Source organism: Ictidomys tridecemlineatus, chromosome 4 (genome assembly GCF_052094955.1).
Source record: "Ictidomys tridecemlineatus isolate mIctTri1 chromosome 4, mIctTri1.hap1, whole genome shotgun sequence".
NCBI lineage: Eukaryota > Metazoa > Chordata > Mammalia > Rodentia > Sciuridae > Ictidomys > Ictidomys tridecemlineatus.
Window position 1 is genome coordinate 109,675,845 of NC_135480.1, and position 18,266 is coordinate 109,694,110.

The 18,266-nt window shown below is 46.5% G+C and overlaps 3 protein-coding genes across 7 annotated transcripts in view; 2 read left to right on the forward strand and 1 right to left on the reverse strand.

Moving 5' to 3' along the window:
• The window catches only part of Fam118b (family with sequence similarity 118 member B), a 57,618-nt gene extending 56,981 nt beyond the window's left edge, over nt 1-637 (forward strand). For all 4 annotated transcript variants that reach the window (XM_040285522.2, XM_005330758.5, XM_021730140.3 and 1 more), the window contains one exon: nt 113-637. In XM_040285522.2, coding sequence (XP_040141456.1) covers nt 113-126 — 14 coding nt within the window. In that variant the 3' untranslated portion in view covers nt 127-637. The remainder of the gene's footprint in view (nt 1-112) is intronic.
• Nucleotides 638-923: 286 nt separating this feature from the next.
• On the reverse strand, nt 924-6,880 carry Srpra (SRP receptor subunit alpha). The gene is made up of 14 exons (XM_005330760.4): nt 6,638-6,880; nt 5,975-6,058; nt 5,514-5,677; nt 5,154-5,314; nt 4,749-4,908; nt 4,488-4,641; nt 4,175-4,266; nt 3,954-4,072; nt 3,735-3,821; nt 3,278-3,450; nt 2,971-3,184; nt 2,405-2,568; nt 2,219-2,317; nt 924-2,065 (listed from the first exon to the last, which is right to left on the reverse strand). The coding sequence occupies exons 1-14, from the start codon at nt 6,752-6,754 to the stop codon at nt 1,937-1,939; spliced, it is 1,917 nt and encodes a 638-aa protein (XP_005330817.2). The 5' UTR covers nt 6,755-6,880; the 3' UTR covers nt 924-1,936.
• Nucleotides 6,881-7,059: 179 nt separating this feature from the next.
• On the forward strand, nt 7,060-14,226 carry Foxred1 (FAD dependent oxidoreductase domain containing 1). Of its 2 annotated transcripts, XM_005330754.5 has the most exons (11): nt 7,060-7,224; nt 7,892-8,112; nt 8,810-8,920; nt 9,180-9,298; nt 10,821-10,915; nt 11,211-11,312; nt 11,981-12,057; nt 12,226-12,386; nt 12,551-12,680; nt 12,975-13,079; nt 13,502-14,226. In XM_005330754.5, exons 1-11 carry the CDS (start codon nt 7,140-7,142, stop codon nt 13,754-13,756), a joined length of 1,461 nt encoding a protein of 486 aa, XP_005330811.1. In that variant the 5' UTR covers nt 7,060-7,139; the 3' UTR covers nt 13,757-14,226. The 2 variants fall into 2 exon arrangements, with proteins under 2 accessions (XP_005330811.1, XP_005330812.1); XM_005330755.5 differs by lacking the exon at nt 11,211-11,312.
• Nucleotides 14,227-18,266: the final 4,040 nt, after the last annotated feature.

The window sequence follows — 18,266 nt, forward strand, 5'->3', positions numbered from 1 at the left end:
TAAGATTCCTAGACTCTCTAGGTCTTGCCTTTAAGGTAAGGACTCATTGAAATATCTGCCGCTTTCCACCTGTTTTGTGAAACTTCATTTCATTCTTTTTCTTTCTTCACAGGTTGTAGTACATGAGCAAGCTAGAGGAATCACCACCAAGCTGTAAGGCCCTAGTGTGGACAGTGTCTAACAAGCAAATTTAGAAGAACTCAACACAGCTCCCAGAAGCACCAATACCCAGAGGTTGAAATTTGGGGCAGAGTAGCGGGGGGAGATGTTCCAACTTTTCCTTTATGCTGGCTGGTTCATGATATTCTGCTACCTGTTCCAGTTCAAGAACACCTGAGTAACAACGGGACCCAAATGCAGCCCCCTCACTACACCCACCCAAGGCTGGACATGCTTGCGTCCACACAGCAGACCAATGTTGATACCTCCACTGACTGTGGCTATAGCCCTGCATGAAGGACTTGGGGAGCTAGAAGTCATGGAGTCAATGGGGCTCTTGTTGCAGTTTTGTACTCTATTGGTTTTTCAACTAAGCTTTATGGCTTTTTTAAAACATGACTTGAAGCTCTAGTTTTCTAGATCTTTTACAGTGTACAGTATTTTACTTACTGAGCTGTATTAAAAGCTTGTTCATTTACCTGCCAGGGCCCTGGCTCTACTTTGACAGTCGTAGAAATCTCTTAACTTGCACCAAGGTACTATAAGAAGCCTAATTTTTATAACACAACTTAAATTTTAAAAGTTCTGTTCTTTCACCTTGGGATGGGGTAATATATTCCTAGGATGACACCTTACTTACCTGATTCCTAGGAGCAGCCTCAGCTCCTGCTTTATTGCCCTTCTTACTGTAAGTCCCAGAACTAGATAGTGTGATTTGGGATTTTAATTCGGAATCCTATATAAAATAACTTTAAGACCTAAGAGCCAGTTTATTTATGAAATTTATTTTCTTATATAAATTATGTATTTCTCTGGGCAGACAGCCTTCACCTTATTGCACTAATAGCACATCTGTAATACCAAGCTACAGGACAAGTCTTAACAAGAGGTTTGTTTTCTTCAACGTAGCACTTGTCTACCAGGCACTGTAGAAGACAGGGATGAAAAAGAAGCCAGGACCTGCTCAGGAGGTGAAGGGTTGGGCTGGGCAGGGGGCAACGGATACCCTTCTGATAATTGCTTTTCTCCCAGGAAGGGGAACATGCAAGGCTTACACATGGATTCCAGGACTAGGGGAAGAGTCAGGAGGCTGAGAAGCCCAATGCAACACTGCAGCTCAGTTCCCTGTGTTTGAGGGAAGCAGGGACTCACCTTTCACTCATTTTGTAACAAATCACTCTGGCCAAGGTGATGCTTTGGAAAAAATACAGTATAGGGGTCATCAGATTTTGAATTAGCAGCAATTAAGAACAGGCCACATACTGCCACAGTGAAGTGGATGTCATCCTGGCACCAGGGACCTGAAAGCTGTGTATCCTAGGAGAAGGTGCTGTTTAAGACCCAAAGCTGGCTCTAGAAGAGTCTCTCAACCTAATGGAGCTGGGACCTCAAACTGCTCCTTAGGCTTAGATGGCTCTATGACCATACTAGTTCACAAAGTTCTTATGTTGGGTCTTCCAACCATTGGTCAAAGCTGTAATGAGACTGAGTCTATAGGCAGAGTGAAGGGGATGCCTGAGTAGGAAGAGGGAGGCTCAAGGGGGTAAAGGGAAGGTCAGTGGGCAGTGACTGAAACATGATTAGGTCCTCCTTGCAGATGGAGGCAGGGCTGACAAGGAAGTGGGGTTGGAAGGAGCTGCAAGCTCCTAGAGCTCCCTCACTCTGCCTTTGTACTATACTGAAGACAAGTTGCTCACATACTCTAAAGCACATTCTTGATAACAGGAGTAGGGGTTTGTGGGGGAAAGCGGCAATTTGGTATTAGGCAAGAGCCACATTAAGCCTTCATGAGGGCAGCCACCACAGCCTTGGCATTGAGACTGCGGAGATCACAGTAGGTCTGGCCAGTGCCCACAAAGACGATGGGTTTGCTTGTGATGTATGTCATAGAAATAGCAGCTCCCACCTGAGGAGAAAGGGAACAACCAATCAACTCAAGTCCCCTTTTCACTCACCCTCAGTAATGGAGCTTTTTTTAACATCCTTAAGGCCTCAGCTTCCTTGTGAAGGAAGTCCATTCCTCCCTCCTTTCTCACTGTCTTGTTTTTTTCACACTTACCTTGTCATCAATGGTGTCAAATTTGGTAAGGACAATGCCATCAATGAGCCGAGGTGTTTGAGCCATAGAATGGTCAGCCAAGGCTCTATTGAATTTGACCTGCAAAGGGAAAATATGATAGAAGTATAAGAACCATCTGATTTGCCAAAGTTTAAGTTGTAAAGGGAACTAGGCCCAAGCCCTCACCAGCTGGTCCACGGCTTCGTTGCCTACTAAGGCCTCCCCCACAAACAGCACCAAGTCAGGCGTATTGACAGTAATGAGTTTGGCCAGGGCAGTCATCAGGGGAGCATTGTCTTGCATGCGGCCAGCCGTGTCCACCAGTACCACATCAAAGCCTTGGTTACGTGCTAGAGAAAGAAAAAGTGGTCAACTCAAACACTTGTCACTCATGCTTCTGCCAACTTCCTCCCAAGAAGTCCTACTCTGGCTGTTAAGACTTAGGCTCTGGATTCAGTTACAAGGTAATGTGAGGAACATATCCATACGTGGCCACCACCAAAAACATTTAAAGAAAGGACAGCAATCAGATAAAAGTGAGCAAATTCAAGTTTCTTTGGTTAGGATGTATGAGCTCTATCTCCGACTATACACATTACCCTAAAGCAAAGCACCACAAGTAACTAATTCTGACTTTTCTGTTACTCAGCAGTGAAGTCTGTAATAGCAGAAGGCTGATCCTCTGGGCAAATTCCAAGAGTGCCCAAGGATAAAAGAACCCCCAACAAGCCCACGCTTTCTGTGCACTTTACCAAAGGCAATGGCTTCCATGGCAATACCAGCAGCATCCTTGCCATAGCCCTTTTCAAACAACTGCACCATCGTGCGGCCACCATGCTTTTCTGGGGGATGTAGGGCAGTCAGACGCCGGGTATGTGTTCTCAGCTGCTCCACAGCCCCAGCACGAAATGTGTCACAGGCAGCAATGAGAACACTGAAGCCATTCTCTAACAGCCAGAAGGATATCTGTGCAAAAGAATTAAGAAACCTGTCACCTAGAACATGGTTCTAAAACAGAGTAAAGAAGTTATCAATGACAGCCTGGGAAACTGCACTGACCTTGGCAAGATTAGTAGACTTCCCCACTCCATTAACACCACAGAAGGTGACAACATAAGGGCGCTGGCGACGCTGGGCATCCATGATATCCCGGAGCATGTCTACTCGACGCTGCGGCTGCAGAATCTGCACCAGAGACTCCTGTAGAGCTTGCTTGACTGTGGAAGTCACCGCTGAAAAGGAAGCAGTAGGGAACTCAGCATGAGACCCAAAGAATGTACTAAAAAATGCCCAACACCTTTCTGAGCTAGCAGACCAGAACCATAAACTAGGATCTAGTCACAGAATTTCAATCTATGCTGGTCTAAGCACTTTGTAAGTATTAACTCATTTACCTTCCTAAAAACTCTAGGCTATATAATAAGGTTTAGAAGACAAGGAACTTGTTAAGTCATAAGAATGGAGTGTGTTTAACCTCTCAGTAAGCACAGGCACATTTTAACATGGAGATACTTACTGCTGAATGTCCCCATCACCTTCCCTTCTAACTTGTTGGCAACAGATTCACAGAGCTGGACGGCAATGTCTGCAGCCACATTCTTAGCTGCGAAGAGATGGGGACAGGTGTGAGTTCTGTGTCAACAGTGACTGATCCTTGTGGCACCACTTAGAAACTGTGTTCTGCTTCCTGCCAGCTCTACTCCATGAATGAATCAGTCCAGACCTCAGAACTTACCAATGAGATGATCACGCATCTTGTCCAGCACAGATTGCATGTCTTCACGACTCAAGCTCTTGGAACCCACAAGGCCCTTCAGCATCCCAAACATGCCACCCAGAGTTCCCTTGGTAGCACTGCAGGCACAAGAGATCAAATACACATAAAGCCGCAGACAGAAGTTATGGTCTATTAGTTGTGCAGCCAAATATACCTCTCCCCACCTGAAATCCCCCTACCTAGATTTGGTGGAGTTTTGAGCGGCCCCTTCATCATCTGAGCTGCTGCAATCCAGGTCCTGAAGCTGCCCCCCAGGCCCAGTCCCTCGAATCTGGAGGATGTGGGGAAAGGAAGGAGGTGGGATCAGGAACACTACAGGCTCTGAGGGATAAGAGCCAAGGATTTACCCTATCAACACTGCTATCTCCAATCGGGGGAGGCTCCAAATATAATTCATCCCCTCACTCAAATTCAAATATTGCCTTCCTAGTCTCTTGCTTCTTCCTAATTTCTAATTAATGGTGAACTTCATGCGGGTCTGTTTCCTCTTACCAAGTTGATGTCCTCAGACAGGGCAGCCTCTGGAGTTCCATTGGTGGTAGGAGTGCTATAATCCAAGACTTCCTTGTTAGCACAGCCACCTAGTTCCCACACCCGGGGGGCTTTTTTGCCCTTCTCTTTGGGAGCATCTGACTTCACGGACTTGCTGCAAAGGGTTATGGTGGAGAACCAAGAAAGAACATAAGCCAGAGATACAAGCTCCCTTGCCCCAATGTCCATGTATTTAGAACTAGTGCCAGTCAGAATGCTCACCTGGATTTGTCCATACCCCTCCCATGCTTCTGAATGAACTCTTCTCTCTTCCTGCGTATCTGCTCCTCTTTAGAAAGTTCTACTCCATTCTCGGCCCCCACTGAGAGACCTGACTTTTCTGCAGGGGCTGCTTTGCTGGTAGCCAAAGGGCCATCAGAACCTGTTGGGAGAAGTCTCATTGGAGATTAAAAAAAAAAAAAGACCAAATCCCACCCAAATAGACAAAGTCTTCCAAATCTTTAAGAGGACATTTGGACCAGACATCTTGGGAATCATCAGGGGATGACAGGGTGGTAAATATATTGAGTGTCTGGGAGGCAAAGAAAAAAGAAAGGAACACCTCAGTCCTTAGTGCCACGTTAGACACCTTTCATGTCTCAGTGTGTCCAAGGGGCTTAAAATTACCTTCCTTCTTGGTCCCCTTTTTTTTGCTGTTCTTTGCTTTTTCCTTGGGCTTTTCCCCCCGTGTTTCAATCATGGATCTTACAGGTTTCTTAGCCTTTTCAGAATCTTCATATTTCTTCATGGTAGTGGGAGCGCGGATCTTACTGCTCTCCTCAGCTTCGCTAAAGAGAGAAGAATGGTTGATCTTTCAACTTCATGGAGAAGGAAAATAAAACCCAAAGAGAAGACATCATATCAAAAATCAAAACTAGGTAGCAAATTATACGTGGCTTTTAACACAATTTACCACCCTTGAAACACTGTCAGGATGGGACTCATCAAAGCAAAGAAGCTGATTTTGGATAAAGGAGGCCTTCTCACCGAAGAAGCCGCAGGAAGTCATTTTGGAAATCAAAAGTGCCATTCAACAGACTTAAAGCACTTTGCTGTTGGATCTCTGTGCGGTACTTGTCTCGAAACAGCCGGTGCACATCATCTATCAATTTGTCTACATACGTCAGTGTTAGAATCTTCTGAAAACCAACCTGTTTAGAGGAGAAAACAGAGCCCACAGATCTGCTTACATGCCAGACCAGAATGGAGGGAAGCCAACCCAACCCAGGCCTCCAGAGATAGGCTCAGCTACCTGGCAGGTTTCCCTATCCTGAGAGGCAGCCAAGCTCACTGTCTGGCCCAGACGTTGCTTCCTTTCCCCTTTTCACTTTCCTAGTTTTATTAGTTACTTCATCACATACACTGGGTACAATTAATCAGAGTTCTCTTTAATAATGAGGACTATGTTCAAAATGTAATCACCGTCTCTCTAAAATATCCCAACTTACCACAAACACCAGCTCAAACTGGTTGTCCAGTTTATACTTGAGTGTGAGGGCTTCATGGGTGAAGGAGTTGTTACCTCCCCGCTCCTAGAAAAAGAGTATGTCTCAGGGTTCAGGCTATCCCCACAGAACACAGACTTGGTCACCTACAAGATTACCTTTGGAAAAGAATGAGACGTCCCCGCAAAGTCAAACCCTATCCTGAGGGCAAGAGGATGCTGGGGCATTTCCAGAATCCCAACAGTAAGAAAGAGTTGAGACGGGAGGCAAGACACATGGAAACCAGAAGAGAAATCTATAAACAATCAGATCTACTAACAGCTGTGCACCATTTACAGTTTATTAAAGGTATACACACTCATCCATAATTTCACCCAGCCTCCAAATAACAGAAAACCAAGGTGCCACTGGTGAGCGGAGAGAGCAGATATAGTCCTAAGAGGAGCCAAAATCCGGCTTAGAGTCCCATTATTGGAGGCGGGGGTTGTCGCAAAGTTGCGAGGTAGTCTGAAGGGGCGGTAGAGAGTCCGGGTGACCCGTGAGTGGCCAGTTTAGGGTGGGTGGCCGGGAGTAGGGGGAGGGAGGCGCAGGATGAACAGTTGAAGGGAGACCATAGATGGGGTCAGTGAGAAAGAGACCAGAGTTCTGATCCCGCGGGGGTGGTACCTGCAGCAGCACGGAACGAATCAACGCGTTAACGGGCCCGGTGCATGAGTCGCTCACGCCCTGGAAGCACCAGAGCACGAGCCCGCCCTTGGAGAAAATGGTGAAGAAGTCGAGCATGGCGGCAGCTGGAGAGGAGCTGGGGCCGGCACCGGGAACTCGGCCGCTATCACCGCCGCTTCCTGCTGCGCCAAACGCGGGACACGTCACACCAGCGGTCCCGGAAACCGGCTTAATGCACTTCCGTTTTGAGAGAGTGGGTTTCCTCCCCGTGTCCTCCGAGGACGCGTAGGACTGACGTATAAGCAAGCCAGGCCAATGGTGGGTTGGGACGAGCATAGGCGGGGCTCCTGGGGTGGTCACGGGGAGGTGGCTGCCTATAGCGTGGAGGGGTGGGGCCTAGGAGGACTGCTAACCAATGGGCGCGCTGTTCTGAATGCCCGTCGGCGCAGGGCTCTGACCACGCCGATGGTAGCGGTGGTAAAGCTTTTACTAGTGCTGGGCCATGTTCCGGAGCGTGCTGCAGCTCCGTTCCGGCCGGGGCCTCTTGATTCGGGGACTAGGCACGCACAGAGGAGGCTCTACTCTGGGTAAAGTTGAAGAGGGTATTGTGGTTCTGGGATACTTCCGGCTATGTGACCTTCAGGGCCGGGACCCGGGCCCACACTGGCAGGACAATGGGTCAGCTTGGGGAGGAGAGCTTGCCTGTCAGAGTTTGTAGGACCCAGGCAGATGTGTGGATCCCAAGGCAGACCTTCTTGAGTGACAGATCCTCTGTAAATGGCGGTTTACTGGTGGTGATGGATCTCCAGGATAAGGTGCCACTTAAAGGTACCATGCTTTAAAGAATGCTGCAACGTGGGGTGTACCAGGACCTCTTCTGTGAACCTAGAATATGCTAGTGGAGATGTCAGTGAATTTGAATATCTGAGTCTAGAGGGAGAGAAGTCTGTATAGGAGATAAGTATATGTGAGTCACCTTGCCTACAGGACAGAGTAGAAAGTGTTCATTTTAGGAAATTGAATCCTGCAGTGCCGGACATGATACATGAAAAGGGAGACAGTCTGTTGGTATATAGACCATACAGCCAGCAAAGCTGTGACAATATGAGTGAGAGTTGTCCTCATGAGAAGGGATAAAAGTGGGGGCTGCCAACACAAGTGCCTATGTATTTCCACCTTTTTCTGTGCCTGTCCTCCAAATCCCCACCATGTGAAGGAAACAAATGGCCCTCTAACCACAACTATGTCCCACAGACTGGGATGAAAAGGTGTCTGAGATTAAGAAGAAGATCAAGTCCATCCTGCCTGGAGAGGCCTCTACTCCACTGTATGACACTAGCCACCTGCCCCCCGAACACTCAGATGTGGTGATCGTTGGAGGCGGTGTGCTTGGTTTGTCTGTAGCCTTTTGGCTGAAGAAGCTGCAAAAGAAAGGAGATGGCATTCGGGTACTGGTGGTGGAACGAGACCACACGGTGAGGCCTGGCCTGGAGTCGGACAGAGTCTTGAGTGGGACAAGGAGGATGATGCATTTTAAGGACTCTAGAGGAAAGACTTCAATCTTTGGAGATCCCAAAGACAGGAATTGTGCTTTGGACTTTTGACCTTTATGAGAAAGAAATAGTCCCAGATTCTTCTGCAAACCAGGAGCATTGCATAAAGTTTTTGGCTTTGAAAAGATATTCCACAATGTTGGATCTTTCTAGATCTCAAAGGCCTGGCCAAAAGAGCCTGCATTCAAGCTATTGTTAATGCAAACAGCTATCTTAATGTTCTTTTAGGTTCCATTACTTAGTTTTTTCATTTAGTTATTTCTATTTGCCATTGCCAGCTAACTGTAAGTCTTTGTACTTTGGCCACATCCTTGGGTTTTCTAATAGTCAAATATTAATCTCCTGACCTTGGATTTCCAGGTCATTACCATTTGGTCCACTATGTGGAACCCTTTGTAGATGAACAGCCCTCTCTGCACTTCTCATTTGCCCATAGCAATTTTATGTTTATCTTTGAGTTGCTGGTTGGCTTGCATAGAGGTTCACCCACCCCTACACCTCTTAGATTATATATTTACAAATAGGATTTTTCTTTAACTTTAGGTCTGGAACTCTAAACTTGCATTGCAGTATTCCATTCACATACTGATGTACTTCAACTTTTCTTGTCTTTCCACAGTATTCAAAGGCCTCCACAGTGCTTTCTGTAGGCGGTATTCGTCAGCAGTTCTCATTGCCTGAGAATGTCCAGCTCTCCCTCTTTTCAGTCGACTTTCTACGGAACATCAATGTGTGTGCTATGAGATTTGAGGGGTTGGGGTGGTGATCCCAGAAGGAGGAGCAGTCCATCTAGCAATGGGATACAGGGAGCAGAAATGATTCAAACAACTGGGAGTCTGAACCCTTGCTTTTCTTCCCAGTATGGGCGCCTAAAGGAGACCATCTTTCTGGTTTGGCTTTCTGGTTTGGGTGCTAGGAACTGTGGGTGAGAAGGCCAGGAATACTCTTTTCTTTAAGTCAGCCTCTTTGAGCACCTTTTCTTTCATTAGGAGTACCTGGCTGTGGTGGATTCTCCTCCCGTGGACCTCCAGTTCAACCCCTCAGGCTATCTCTTGCTGGCTTCAGAAAAGAGTGCTTCGACCTTGGAAAATAGGGTGAAAATGCAGAGGTGGGTGCTTAGCACATCCCTTGCTACTTCCCAACCTCACATTTTTGGTGAGTTCTGTAACCAAATTAAAAACTGGGAAGCTGGAGTTGATGGCCCAGGTGCCTACTCTCTAGGAGATCAGTTTGTCAGGAAAGGTGAATTCGTGCATATCCTGGATACCCAGTGCTAACAGTTGTCATGCAGATATGGAAAGAACACTACAGTGGTTCTTGCATTTGCCAGATCATAAGAATGACCTAGGACATGTCTCAGACCTAATAAACTAGATTCTAGGGAGGTTCTGGGAATCTGAGTTTTTAAACAGGAACCCTAAGTTAGAGGTCAGCCAACATTTTCTTTCTATGGAGTGGGGTAGGGGTACTGGGGATTGAACTCAGAGCCACTCAACCACTGAGCCACATCCCCAGCCCTATTTGTATTTTATTTACAGACAGGGTCTTACTGAGTTGCTTAGTGCCTCGCCATTGCTATCCTCCTGTCTTAGCCTCCGTAGCTGCTGGAGTTACAGGCATGCACCACCGCAGCCAGCTAGCAAACATCTTTTTTTTTTTTAAGAGAGAGAGAGAGAATTTTTAATATTTATTTTTTAGTTTTTGGTGGACACAACATCTTTGTTTGTATGTGGTGCTGAGGATTGAACCCGGGCCACACGCATGCCAGGCGAGCGCGCTACCGCTTGAGCCACATCTCCAGCCCTAGCAAACATTTTTTGTAAATGGCCAGCAAGTAAATATTTTAGGCTTTGCCAGCCATTTTATCTTTATTGCAGCCACTCAGCTCTGCCATAAAAGTTACCATAGATAAAAATATAAATGATTCAGTGTGCCTCATTTAGAAAAAGAAGCAACAGGTCATATTTAGCAGCCTCTACCCTAAGTGAATTTCAGAATCAGTCAAGGGTGGGAATCCTTGTGATACATAATGAATGGAGGCTTTCTTTAATAAAACCTCTACAAATCTAACTAGTGACAGGTAATCTCCTAAATGCTTTGCTAGTATTAACTCATTTAATCATCAGAAAATCCTTGTTTCACATGTGGGGATATTGAGGCACAAGGACTTAATAAATGGTGGCACTGGGATTTGACTAAAACCAGACACTTTGGCTCATGAGTTTTCTTTAGCACCTACATTCTCCTGCCTTTGGAGAACAGGGTCCCAGACAAGATACTTGTGCTGATGGATAGGATTATACTACGTGGTGGAGAGGGAGGCTGTCATGGGAGGAGTAGAGGGAACAGAATTCCCCACTGTGTCATGAAAATACATGGAATGGGTAGGAAATCAGAAGAAATAAGTATATTAAAAGAAAATGCAGGAGTAGGGAAGGAAAGAAGGTCTAGATACTGAGGGACCTTGACTAGGAAGCTGGGTCTTTTTGCCCATTCAGCAGTGAGGAAAAATCAGGGCATTTAGGACAGGGAAGTGACATGAATGAGCTGGACTCCCTGCTTGTAGAGTTGAGATTCATATTTGCTTCTTTCACATACTCACTGTATGCAGACCTATACATTTTTCTCAGACAGGAAGGGGCCAAAGTTTGTCTGATGTCTCCTGAGCAGCTTCAGAACAAGTTTCCCTGGATGAACACGAAGGGAGTGGCCCTGGCATCTTATGGTGAGGTTTGCCTGTAGAAGGGACAGTTTTTTCCCTGAAGATGGTGGTTTGGGGGCTTAGTATGCCAGGGCCATAATGAAGGAGAACTGTTTTCCTTCTTGGCAATGAAGGTCTGCCCCAAGCCATGCTGTTTTTCTGCCCTTTAGCAGGATTGGACTCTCTGATTCAGTTGGTCAAGATGACCTTCCCTGGCTTCCCAGCCCTAGAAAAATACTAGGGGTGGGGTTGACTAGAAATATACTCTTGAGAAGAGAGTCCTAATCCCTCTTTGTGGGTGCTCTTTTTCTTATCTCAGGGATGGAGGGTGAAGGTTGGTTTGACCCCTGGTCTCTGCTTCAGGGGCTTCGGCGGAAGCTCCAGTCCATGGGAGTCCTTTTCTGCCAGGGAGAGGTGACACGTGAGTCCATGGCCCCATTCCCCCTGCTTTTGTCTATCACCCAGAGTATGGTCTACATTGGGGCCCATCTTCTCACAGGTTAAGCAAGGGTCAGTGCCCGAGACCTTCTCCCTGAGGGCTAGGGATAGATAGCCTGACATTACCCCTCACTAGACTGCTTTGTGACTTCTGACCTGTTTCACAGTTCCAGCACTGTTCTGTTCTGTGTGTGGCCAAGTTGTCCTGGCTACCTGATTTCTGTTCACTTCAGTGTCTAGAAAAGCACCCATCATTCTAGCTTTCTTTCCTTAGGAACCAAGGAAGCTGGGTGAGGTAGCGCACCCTGTAATCCCGTTCATTGGCTCAGGAGGCTGAAGCAGGAGGATCTCAAGTTTGAAGGCAGCCTGGGCAACTTAGTGAAACCCTGTCTCAATAAAAAGTTGGGGATATAGCTTAGTGGTAGAGCACCCCTGGGTTCAATCCCCAGTTCTACAAAAAAAAGAAAAACAGAAACCAGTGGAAACCCTATTCCCCACCCCTAACCTACCTCAAGGACTTTTTTACTAGGGGTGCAGCATGGATAGTGCTGGAGACTGAAGCAGGGCATCTCTCATGCTAAGCACGTGCGTGCTGTGCTGTTGAGCTTCACCTCCAGCTCCGAAGGCTTATATTTGATTTCTTTCCCACAGGTTTTATCACTTCATCTAACCGCATGGTGACCTCAAGTGGGGAGGAGGTGGTCTTGAAAAGGATCTATGAAGTCCACGTAAGTCCCTAGTTCCTGTATGCTTAACACAGTGGAGGGACAAGAAAAGTAATAACTATCCTGATGTTAGTCTTCTACCTGCTTTTCAGCATGGGTAAACTAAGGCTTAGGGGAAGTGTGTGTCTCATGGACCAGGCCCTCCCTCCCCTCATCTTCTGGTGCCTGTAGGTGAAAATGAACAACAGCCTGGAGTACCAACCAGTGGAATGTGCCATTGTGATCAATGCTGCAGGAGCCTGGTCTGGGCAAATAGCAGAGCTGGCTGGTATTGGGAAGGGGCCACCTGGTACCCTGCAGGGCACCAAGCTACCTGTGGAGCCAAGAAAAAGGTAGCTTCCCTCAGGGCATCCCAGGACATTAGTGGAAGAAAAGAAAGAAATATAAATGTTGGTTGTGCATATGCATGTGCTTGTGTATATGTGTGTGTGGATGAGGTGGAGGGGATTGCTAGCCATGCTGTTCCTATGATACACTAACCCCCTGATTATGACAGGTATGTGTATGTATGGCACTGTCCCCAAGGTCCAGGCCTGGAGATGCCATTTGTTGCAAACACAAATGGAGTCTACTTCCGCCGGGAAGGATTAGGCAACAACTACCTAGGGGGTTGTAGCCCCACTGAGGTAAGTTAAGGGGAGGTCGGGCGAGCAGTGTTGGGAAGGGACATAGACTAAATAGACTATTTGCCATAAAAGAGCCAGGTGTTTTGTTTTGTTTTGTCTTGTTTTTTGGTGGGGTTGGGGTGGGATAAATCCTGTGCCATTGATGCTGTAGCTTCTTTACTACCTACCCATTAGAACTAGGACCTTTTCTCTGGGTTCCCCACCTATTGGGGGGATTGATTAAAAGGATCAATGAGGTCTAAGTCTGCCCTTATGTCTTAGGCAGTATAAGTCTTGTCCCCTTTTCTCACCCAGGAAGAGGAGCCAGACTCAACAAACCTGGATGTGGACCATAATTTCTTCCAGGACAGGGTTTGGCCCCATTTGGCTGAGAGGGTACCAGCTTTTCAGAGTCTAAAGGTAACTAGCAGGGTATAGTTTTTCCTATTTGCTTTTGGACATTGGACAAGAAGGATGATACTGGAGTATCTTAGTCCCCTTGAATCTATCTACTGCCTTGTTTCTACTATCTCATAACTGCTAAAGAGTCATTTGAACCCGTCCCATCCTCAGCAGCTGACTCCTGACGAACAGTGATGGTTGAAGCCAGGCTTAGTGGCACATGCCTATAATGTCCAGCTACTCAGGAGGCTGAAGCAAAAGGATTGCAAACCAGCCTCAGCTACTTAATGCGACCCTCAGCTGGGGGTGTAGCTCAGTGGTAGAATGCTAATCTGGCATGAGGCTCTGGGGTCAAGCCCCTGTACTGGAAGGGGAAATAAAAAGAGGGTTGAATATGTCTGCAGTCTTCCTGAAAACCCAAGCATCTTGTGTACCTACAGGTTCGGAACGCCTGGGCTGGCTATTACGACTACAACACTTTTGACCAGAATGGCGTGGTGGGGCCCCACCCACTAGTCGTCAACATGTACTTTGCCACAGGCTTCAGTGGTCATGGGCTCCAGCATGCCCCTGCCGTGGGGCGAGCTGTGGCAGAAATGGTGCTGGATGGCCACTTCCAGACCATCAACATGAGCCCCTTCCTCTTCAGCCGTTTTCACTTAGGAGAGAAGTTCCAGGAGGACAATATCTTCTGAGCTTGGAAACTCTTCACTGGGCTACATTGGCCCAGCTGTGATTTTTGCCTCACTCTAGCCCATCACTTCCTGAGTCCTCCCTGCACTGTGCCAGGGTCTCCTGCAGCCAATTCCAGGGACTCATCCCCTTCTCCACTGTCTTCTCATCTAGGCCATTTTGGCCTCCTGTGGCTGGACAAGTCAGTGAGCACAGGCTTTCAGACCCAGGACAATAGACAGTGATGGGGCAGGTCCCTAGAACTGATCTGTAGCACAGGCTGATGGTACCCACCAAGGCAGTACAGATGGAGTTTTGAGAGCTGTGGCCCAGGGCTGTCTCCTTCCTGGTATTGACCCAGAAAGCTGGCCTCTGACTCTCTGGGTAGACCAGGGCAGAAACCAGGCAGAACAATTCTGGGAAAGGCTGGCTCAGATTCATGACTTGTCTATTTATCCTATCCATCAGTCAATAAATGTGATTATCTCTTTCCCTCCTGTCTTCTGTTCCTTCTACTTTTCGGCTCAGGGTAGAAGCTTGCCAAGCATCTCATTAGCCTTTGACACCAGGAATGGGGAAGCATAGCCCCATCCTCTTCCCAGGAGCTTTCTTAGAGCCCAGTGGTAGGCATCTCATTCCAAGCTAGTGCCCCCTGTTTCCAAGATTTTGTAGGAACATTGATTGTAGAGGGAGGGATGGCTCTGTTCATCTGTTCAATATTTATTCAGCCCTAACTTCTGTCCATACATATTAGAGATCCATCAGCAAGTAAAGCAAAGCATAGTATGAGTCTTCACTAGAGCTCTTATATCTGTGTCCTGCCCTCCACCACTGCCTCTTGATCAGGTAATAGTGTGACCTCTGCAGAGCCAGAGTAACCACAAAACATGGACATCTCACCTAGGCTGGAGGTCTGGGTGAGACAGGAAAGGATTTCTCCGTGAAGCTTCTTAGGGAAGTTGGTCTCCAAGCACAACCTAAATAAGCAACTTAAGGGAATCCAGGCAGGGTGAAAACACTAACAGGCTCAGAAATAAGAATTAAGATTCAGGGCATTTCTGTTATTCTATTTTGGCTGCCATAACAGAATATCTTAAACTAGGTAATTTATAAATAATAGAAATTTATATTGCTTATAAGTTCTGGAGACTAAGATCAAGGTACTAGTAGATTGGGTGTCTAATAAGAGTTTGCTACCTCAAAGATGGTGCATTCTCTTACATCCTCACATGATAGAACTAAGGCAGCTCCCTTCATCCTCTTTTTTAAGGCACTAATCCCATTCATATGGACAGAATTCATGATTCAGTCATTTCCAAAAGGCCCCACTTGTTAATACTATCACAATGAGTATTAGGTTTTAAGAATTTGGGGGGTGGGCAGATTCTGTGCATCCCTATAATCCCAGTTACTCAGGAGGCTGATCAGATAATAGTGTGACTTCTGCAGAGCCAGAGTAAACACAAAAGCCAGGAGGATCACAAGTTCAAGGCCAGCCTGCGCAATTGAGTGAACTAAGGGCTGGGGATGTAGCTCAGTGGTAGAGTGCTTGCCTAGTGTGTGTGACGCCCTGGGGCCTCATATTCCCTTTATGGGGAGCAGGATGAGGGAACAGGACACATTTAGGCCATGACAGGATTCAGAGTAACTGCTGGCAGGATCATGGAGTGAATAAAGGGGGCCAGGAACTGATGAGCCATAATAATATGGGACATGTTGAATGAAGAGTATTTGTAGGACATCCAAATGGGGTCATCCTCACCAATATTTAAGGGACAAACTAAAGAAGGTGCTGAAGAGATGCTTGGTGAAGCAGGAAAAAAAATCCAGTAGAATGTTGTGTTGTGGAAGCTAAGGAGGAAGCAGCCAACAGCATAAAATGACACACCAGTGGGATTCAGTACCCAGTAGTTCAGTGATGGGTGAAGTTTGAGGTGTGGCAGCTACAGAGAAGGAGAAGTGAATGGAGTAGAGCCAGCTGGTAAAATGACCACTCCCTCAAAAGGGGCTTCCGGGACAATGAAATGTAAAAGATGATATGGACCTCAGATAGAAGGGAAAAGAGAGGAAATGGTTGCCAGGGTCTGGGGCAACCAGGACAAATGAAGCAAGAGAAGAGGAAGAACCACTAGAACAGTGCTGAAAGAAAGGAAGGAACTTGCCAAGGCAAGGGCACAGGGACAGACAGGTCAGGGCAGACAGAATCCCATTAACCCTATAAGATGGCTCCGCAGATGTCCAGTGCACACTGTCTCTTCAGCACAGACATCCCAATCTAAAGGTTGAAAGGAAAGGGCCTTCATTACTTTCTCACCAAAAAGTAATGCCCTTCAACACAAGTATTAAGAGTGCATTAAGGGCCAGGTGTGGTGACACGCACCAGTAATCCTAGTGAATGAGGAGGCCAAAGCAGGACTACAAGTTCAGGGCCAGCCTCAGCAATTTAGCAAGCCCCTGTCTCAAAATAAAAAATTAAAAGGAATGGGATACAGCTTAGTGGTAAAGTGCCCCTGGGATCAATCCTCAGTAATAAAAAAAAAAAAAACAAGCATTCCAGACTGGGAGAGCCCCTATGGTTGCAACCCTAGGAGAAAAACGAGACCAGGAACTGAAGAGTCGTGCTAACATGGGACATGTTGAATGAAGAGTGCCTGCAGGATATCTAAGAGGGTCATCTGATAGAGGATAGATTAACTGGTGTGACCTCAAGGGACAATCTAGTCTGTAGGTAGAGATTACAGAATCTGGACCTATGTGATAAACCTCCTTTATCTTTGCCCCAACACCTAGCCATCCCAGAGCTTGTCCTGTACTTGTCAATGCTACTTCATTTGAGTGTCCCTGTGAACACTCCCTGTTGGACCCATCCCTGGCTCAGAGAAACTTCAGTCTAATGAAAAAGCTAAGCAAAGCACCATAGGGACTTGGAAGGGCAGAGTTAAGAAAGGCTTCCTTGAATAGGCTGCAAAAATGAGCCTGGCCGGCTGGGGATGTGGCTCAAGCAGTAGCGCACTCGCCTGGCATGCGTGCGGCCCGGGTTCGATCCTCAGCACCACATACCAACAAAGATATTGTGTCCGCCGAGAACTAAAAAATAAATATTAAAAATTCTCTCTCTCTCTCTCTCTCTCTCTCTCTCTCTCTCTCTCTCTCTTCCCCCCCCTCACTCTTTCTTTAAAAAAAAAAAAAAAATGAGCCTAGCCAGAAGAAGGCCATTCTGCAGAGCAGAGCTGGGCAGAGGGAGGGCACTCTTGTAGTGGCACCCCATTTCTCCACAGAAAATCTTAACTAGCCTTCTCCAGAAATCTTCACCATGGCTAATTTTAGGACCGTCAGCAAAAGGGTTTCTACAAAAGAATTCAGTGTAGATAACGTGTCACCCTATTTTACTTGGCTGCTAGTCTGGAAGAAATCAGCACTCCAGGAGCTGGACCCCCCTTACTAGGTTTTCACAAACATGTATCCAGTATAGTAGTTTATAGAAATGTGTAAACAAGGCCTTTGAGCCTTGAGCTGGAGCTTCACAGAGATGTTTACATTTCTAAGATAAGAGGAGTTACCAATTGGGCTCCATGATAACAGATGAGGGGATGGGGGGAGAAAGGGAAGAAAAAAGCTCTCCCCTTCTCATGTGTTATCCTAGAAGGGTTAACTTGCCCAGAACAGTGATAGAAAAAGCTGCTTTTATGTAAACTTCTGCAGATTGAGAAGTTCTGAGCCCCTCCCTTACATGCTGAATATAAAATTCTGAAACTACCTGAACTTGGGGTTCAGGGGATTGATTGATTACAGCAAAAGCTGTGCCCTCTGAACCTGGCTGCAGCTAAATAAAACTATTTCCCTATCTTCAGTACCTTGCCTCATCTGTCCCTACAACACTCTGGGAGAAGGAAAGAGCAGAGGTGTACCTGCTAAAGAGCAAAAGTGAACACTGACTGAACATGTTGTCAAATGCTGGGTGCCCTGTGTTCCTTATGAATACTCACTTAATCCTTACAACATGAACTATCAGAGACCATAATTTTTTTTTATTGGTTGTTCAAAATATTACAAACTCTTGACATCATATTTCATACATTTGATTCAAGTGGGTTATGAACTCCCATTTTTACCCCATATACAGATTGCAGAATCACATCGGTTACACATCCACGTTTTTACATATTGCCATACTAGTGACTGTTGTATTCTGCTATATTTCCTATCCTCTACTATCCCCCCTCTCCTCCCCTCCTCTCCCATCTTCTATCTCTACCCCATCTACTGTAATTCATTTCTCTCCCTTGATCTTTTTTTTCCCTTTCCCCTCACATCCTCTTATATGTAATTTTGTATAACAATGAGGGTCACCTTCCATTTCCATGCAATTTCCCTTCTCTCTCCCTTTCCCTCCCACCTCTCATCCCTGTTTAATGTTAATCTTTTTCAGAGACCATAATTTTAACAAGGAAAGGGTCACAAAGAGTTGGGCATAAATAACCCTATAGCACAAACCCTCACAGGATGGGCTGCTCATCCATTTTGGCTGAGAAA